The sequence below is a fragment of the Eurosta solidaginis genome, chromosome 2 (assembly GCF_040869045.1).
Source record: "Eurosta solidaginis isolate ZX-2024a chromosome 2, ASM4086904v1, whole genome shotgun sequence".
Taxonomy (NCBI): Eukaryota; Metazoa; Arthropoda; class Insecta; order Diptera; family Tephritidae; genus Eurosta; species Eurosta solidaginis.
In genome coordinates, this window is record NC_090320.1 from 288,707,749 (window position 1) to 288,714,659 (window position 6,911).

A 6,911-nucleotide genomic window follows, 5' to 3' on the forward strand; every position below is an offset into this window, starting at 1 on the left:
CATTCAGGTTGCCAGCGCAATTTATAGCTTCTCCAAACCCAATTGTCAACCTCACCTATACGTGGCGAATACTGTCCCATTAACAGCCGAGGCTCTGGCGACCCCGAACTCCTCATGGATGTAGGGGGTGAGGTGGATGGGATGACCTAGAAGGTCGCATGTGGTCATGACAAATAGTTCCCGAGATGGTCTGGCTTGGTAACGGAACGTACCGGATCTGCATCCGGCAAAGGACGATCAACATCGATAACACTCCCCAAGGCCTTCGAGGAGAGTTCTTATCGCTACAACAACAGTATAAATTATAATAGATCTTTTTATTTATTTTATTCAAGTACATGTAGATTTTAAAATGACCTTGGTTTTCCAACAGCATAGAGGCGATATGCAATCGCTGGCATAGTAGTTAGAGGTGACTTCTTATGTTCCAGGGAGGTGGGGCTATCTGGCTATCGAACAGAAACTGTTTGTTCAGCATTTCATTTCTCTCCTTTGCTCTGGCCACACTGTGTAATACTGTTTTCACACAGACGGCTTATTGAATAATAAAGGCAGTTTTCTACATTAAGACGCTTATTGAGCTCAATCTTCCCTACAAAATTCGAATCTATTATTATTTCATTAGTAGCTAATCGAATGCCTAATGAAGTCAAAAGCACAATGCAACTCTGTTGGCAGCGTTCCGCTTCCGTTTCCGCTTCTTAGTTTTCAAAGCAAATGTCATTGTCTGCATGGCGGAACGATACAAGGTGGCCGCATCGAACAGCTCATTATAACCTTTTTTATTTGATTTGATACATCAACTACCGGCGCAGTACGATTTTGACATTTGTCCATCGAATTTACAAGTACATGGAATTTTTTTTGTTTTTAGGTATGTCACCATGCTCTCACCTTGTATCGTTCCGCCATGATTGTCTTTCTCATCCTTCATACTAATCGAGCAGTTACTTCTGTGTGAAAGCAAAAAATTTACGATTTCATTAGCAGGTGAAATGAGATCATTAAGTTTCTGTGTGAAAACAGTATAAATGATGTTCTGAACGCGGTTTGACTTCGTAGGAGCGAGTCTTTTAGCCTTAAGCTGGAGACATTGGTGCTTTATCGGTAACCGTATCGGTAACCTTATAACAGCTGATTCGAACAATCTTATGAGAATCAATGCAATCGATTATTGGTGCCGCTAAAGCTGGAGACATTGGTGCTTTATCGGTAACCGTATCGGTAATCTTATAACAGCTGATTCGACCAATCTTATGAGAATCAATGCAAACGATTATTGGTGCCGCTAAAGTCGTAACCGTATCGTAGCCAACCAATTGGGTTTTGGTTTACCGTCGTAACGATAAACAGCTGATTACGTTAGGGATACGGATACAGCAATACGACATACGGCACCAATGACTCCAGCTTAAGGTCGTAACCGTATCGTAGCCAACCAATTGGGTTTTGGTTTAAGCGCCAAATAGACGACACGAACATTTCCGCGAACATTCCCGTTATGTCATGTTTCTGCGACCTTTTCTGTCGTGTATGGTGGTGTTTGCCAGTTCGCGCAAATGTTCGCCAAAAATCAAAATATTTTAATTTTTGGCGAACATTTGCACGAACTGTTAGTGCGTGTATGGCGAAATAGCTCATAATCGTAGTAATTTCTGAACGGAACAGACGTGCGCGGAAAAGTAAAATGGACAATAAAAAATTTCTGAAAGAGAACTAATGTTCGGCCAAAAGTTCGTATGGTGTATGGCCAAAGCTGCGAACAAGATTGCGGAATGTTCGCGGAAATGTTCGTGTCGTGTATTTGGCGCTTAACCGTCGTAACGATAAACAGCTGATGACGTTAGGGATACGGATACAGCGATACGACATACGGCACCAATAACTCCGGCTTTAACCGAAATAAGTATGTGTTGCTACCACAAATCACAATCACAAGATTGCGCCTTGCGCATGTAAACAAAAGATAAGTTGTTTTTTATGGGCAATTTTTACGTCATTTTCCTTTAGCTCTTGTTTTTTCTCTCTCTTTCATTCGCTCAAACAGTCAAGTGTGACGTATATGCGCAGAACGAAGCAATTTTGAACTCGTGAATGCGCAATCTTCTGGGAGTGATTTGTGTGTTGCGACAATTGCCATCATCCGGTGGCAAGATCCTGAGCCAGATGAATAATTTTGCATGTAAATGCAACAACAACGATTTGAGCCAGATAAATCCAGATAGAAGTCTGGTTCAATTTGTGAGTCAGATAATTTGTTAATTACTGGTCTTTAGTTTGGCAGAGCGGCCTTTAATAAACCTACTTTTTCAAAAATAGATGTCGCTGCTAAGCCTTTCGTCGTATGAAAAATATCCAAACCAGGGGTGGGATCCATAGTATTTTTGCGCATAACACTTTTTTGCATTGGCGGCCTTTGGCCGCGCTTTTAAAAAATTACCCTGGGTGGGTCCAACACCGGTATGGAGACCAAAACTATATCCGCACAAAATACTTATATTCATGAAATTTGATAGTGAATCAGAGCTGGGTGGCTCATTGGAACGCCTTATTTATCTGCACGGCCCTCTTGAAATTCACCACACACAACTGGCGGCATCTAATGTAAAACAGAAATAACACAGCTCATCGCGGCCAACTTCAAGTCAACCATCAAATTTCCTTCTTTTCCAAAAAACCTTGCGTAGGTTAAGTTTTCATTGCAATTCGAAACAAAATTAAAAAAGTTTTAAGTAGAAATGACTGAAACTTTGCAATTACGCGGTACCCTTGTTGGACACACTGGTTGGGTAACACAAATTGCCACCAATCCAAAAGATCCTGATACAATAATCTCTGCCTCGCGTGGTAAGTACATATTGGCTAAACTAATTTTTGAGGTTAATTCTTAGCATACAATATGTTATATTTTATCCGTGCATATCTTCTTGTTTAGTTCGTCACAATTTAGTTGGTCAATATTCATAATTTCTTATTCTATTAATTTCAGACAAGACCCTTATTGTATGGAAATTGACTCGCGACGAAGATACCAACTACGGCTTTCCACAGAAGCGTCTCTATGGGCATTCGCACTTCGTAAGTGATGTTGTACTCTCATCTGACGGCAACTACGCTTTATCTGGTTCATGGGACAAGACTTTGCGCTTGTGGGATTTGGCTGCTGGCAAAACTACACGGCGCTTCGAAGATCACACCAAGGTGGGGCGATTTGTCACAATTTTATGTCAAAACTTTTGCGTCGGTTAGATTTAGTTAGGGCGTTAGCACTTGTGAATTGGGAAACAAATTATGAAATCTGCACTCTACATAATAAGTTTAAGGGCTAAAAATTGGCTAGGAGCACAAGGTGGTGCCTAATGCAGGGTCACAATAAATAACATGGTTTTGGTAAAGTCAAATTTATTGATTATTATACTGAGCTTAGTAGGCGTGGCACCACCTTATAAGAAATACGTGCCTATGCGAGGCAGAATTCTGGTTGAGTGTCGTGGAGCACCTTCTGGGTACAACTTCACAGCAACAGCAAAAGTGGTACAATTGTAAGTGGCAAGCGGTAAAAAATTTGTTAGGGTTTTTTTATTCATATGTCCTATACCCACATTTTCAAAATACTCATCCCTTTTTATCTCAATGTTAATAGGATGTGCTATCTGTTGCTTTCTCCGCTGACAATCGTCAAATTGTCTCTGGCTCACGTGACAAAACCATTAAATTATGGAACACTTTGGCCGAATGTAAATTCACCATTCAAGAAGATGGTCACACCGATTGGGTATCATGCGTAAGATTCTCTCCCAATCACTCCAATCCCATCATTGTGTCATGTGGTTGGGATCGTACTGTTAAAGTATGGAATTTGGCAAACTGCAAATTGAAGAACAATCATCATGGTCACAATGGTTATTTGAATACTGTAACTGTATCACCTGATGGCTCGCTGTGCACCTCAGGTGGCAAGGATTCCAAAGCTTTGTTATGGGATTTAAATGACGGCAAGAATTTATACACCTTGGAGCATAATGACATTATAAATGCATTGTGTTTCTCACCCAATCGGTATTGGTTGTGCGTCGCTTATGGACCATCTATTAAAATTTGGGATTTGGCATGCAAGAAAACTGTTGAGGAATTGCGCCCAGAAGTTGTATCCACCAGTTCGAAAGCTGATCCACCACAATGTTTATCATTGGCTTGGTCCACAGATGGTCAAACTTTGTTCGCTGGTTATTCGGACAAAACTATACGCGTATGGCAAGTTTCCGTATCTGCTCATTGAACTATTGGTAGTGAGGCAGCAAAGTGAACGCTTAAATACAGCAGCATTTTTTTCGTTTTTAATTGCAATTTTAAATTTATGCATTATAAAAATATGTATGTATGTTGCCCAAAATTATATGGGCATTCACTCGTTGAATTTTGTATGAGAAAAGAAAAATGTGTGTACTGTATTTAAACATAAAATGTTTATTAATTGAGCGCTGATTTGTTTATTATATAAGCAAATAAATAACAAGTAAATGCAAAAAATCCAAAAAAAAAAGAAAGAAAGTTGTATATATTTAGTTGTAGTAAGTGTAATTATAAGTACAATTTAAATGCTAAATATAATTAGGGATAATTTATTTTTACATTAATTTCGGGTGTTTTCTTCGTTTGATAGCTACTTTATTTTACACAGGCTAATGCTTATTGATTGACGGCGATGTGTGGGGCAGACATTACTTATTCTTAGGTGGTGGTTGTTGTTGTTGGTGTTGGTGTTGTAGCGATAAGGTTTCTCCCCGAAGGCTTTGGGGAGTGTTATCGATGTGGTGGTCCTTTACCGAATACAGGTACTGTACGCTCCGGTAACAGCTCCATTAAGGTGCTAGCCCGACCATCTCGGGTTCCAAAAAGACCACCATAAGTGCTAGAGCATCCTACTAAGCCATTTTGTTGTGATTTGTTTGGGGATGTCTGTGTCCAACGGCAACAGCTGCTATACAGTGGACTAACCAGGGGTTTTGAGTACTGTACTGTGACAGGTTGAAACCTAAGGCAGTCGGTTCAATGTACCGGAGCGACTCGGGATTTTTCCCGACCTAGGACTGTCATTTCAGTGTAACCCCATTTAAACTTGTCTATCCAGATTGAAATCGGACACAGAAAATGTATGTCCTGCTTGCAATGTGTCCGCACATGACACCAACCATACGTTGTTGTTGTTGTTGTTGTTGGTGTTGTTGTTGTAGTTGTAGCGATAAGGTAGCTGTTGTTGTTGTTGTTGTTTTTGTTGTTGTAGGTGTTGTTGTTGTAGCGATAAGGTAGCTGTTGTTGTTGTAGCGATAAGGTAGCTGTTGTTGTTGTAGCGATTAGTTACTCCCCGAAGGCTTTGGGGAGTGTTATCGATGTGATGGTCCTTTGTCGGATACAGATCCGATACGCTCCGGTAACACAGCACCATTAAGGTGCTGGCCCGACCATCTCGGGAACGATTTATATGGCCACATTAAACCTTCAGGCCATCCCTCCCTCCCCACCCCCAAGTTCCATGAGGAGCTTGGTGTCGCCAGAGCCTCGTCTGTTAGTCAAACGGGATTCGCCGCTCGAAGGTGAGGTTGACAATTGGGTTGGAGAAGCTATATAATGCGCTACACAACCCCTTGAATCCCTGTACGGTAGATCCCCGAAGGCTCTGGGGAGTGTTATCGATGTGATGATCCTTTGCCGGATACAGATTCGATACGCTCCGGTACCACAGCACCATTAAGGTGTTAGCCCGACCATCTCGGGAACGATCTATGTGGTCACATTAAACTTTCAGGCCATCCCCTCCCTCCCCACCGCCAAGTTCCATGAGGAGCCCAATTGTCAACCTCACCTATCCGCGGCGAATCCTGTTTTACTAACAGACGAGGCTCTGGCGACCCTAAGCTCCTTATGGAACTTGGGGTTAGGGAGGGAGGGGATGGCCTGAAGGTTTAATGTGGCCACATAAATCGTTCCCGAGATGGTCGGGCCAGCACCTTAATGGTGCTGTGGTACCGGAGCGTACCGGATCTGTATCCGGCAAAGGACCATCACATCGATAACACTCCCCAAAGCCTTCGGGGAGCAACCTTATCGCTACAACAACAACAACAACAACATGAGCTGAGGGCCGCCAGAGCCCCGTATGTTAGTGAAACAGGATTCTCCGCGGATAGGTGAGGTTGACAATTGGGCTTGGAGAAGCTTTATATTGCGCTGGCAACCTGAAGGGTTGCGCTACACAGCCCCTTGAATCTGCTTTTTTTGTCGCCCCTTACGACAGGCATATCTACCGCGGGTATATTCTGACCCCCTAACCCGCTGGGGTACATTTCGTTTGTAAATACAGCCGTTTTGAAAAACGTCACCAGAATATGAGTGTCCACTGCTCACCGTGTTTTAGGGATGTAGAAATCTGTGATATTGTGCCAATTGGTGAATGTCGGCCACTTTCCAAAACTGTACGGTTCAATGTTCTCAAAGTTTCCAAAGGCCAAGGGCCAAAGAAGAGCTTCAAAAAGTTTTAAGTTTAACTATTTCAAACACCAACCATCTCTTCAATTGTTATGTGGAACCAACGCCTCGTAACACCTCTCTCACTATAGTCCAACCCTGTTGAAACAGCAAGTTTCCTTGGACTCGCGTTAGAGGACATTGATGACAATTTGTGATCGGTCGCACTGCTACAACAACAACCAGGAGTTTTGCAAGGAATTTGCTGATATTTCAATGTATCGCGGCTCAATTTCCCGCGGATCGTTCAAAAAGTTCCATGAGTAGCTCCTTGCCGATGAATTGTCCTTCGTTCACTTACGCCATGGAGGCTTCAAACCTAACCGCGGTTTTAAGGACTGTTACTGCTGCATCTGCCGAAAAAAGTCAAATGCCTTAAATGGTCA

At 42.3% G+C, this 6,911-nt stretch overlaps 1 protein-coding gene across 1 annotated transcript; it reads left to right on the top strand.

Moving 5' to 3' along the window:
- Positions 1-2,651: 2,651 nt before the first annotated feature.
- Rack1 (Receptor of activated protein kinase C 1) lies at positions 2,652-4,637 on the top strand. The gene is made up of 3 exons (XM_067768406.1): positions 2,652-2,847; positions 2,990-3,201; positions 3,644-4,637. Exons 1-3 carry the CDS (start codon positions 2,739-2,741, stop codon positions 4,277-4,279), a joined length of 957 nt encoding a protein of 318 aa, XP_067624507.1. The 5' UTR covers positions 2,652-2,738; the 3' UTR covers positions 4,280-4,637.
- Positions 4,638-6,911: the final 2,274 nt, after the last annotated feature.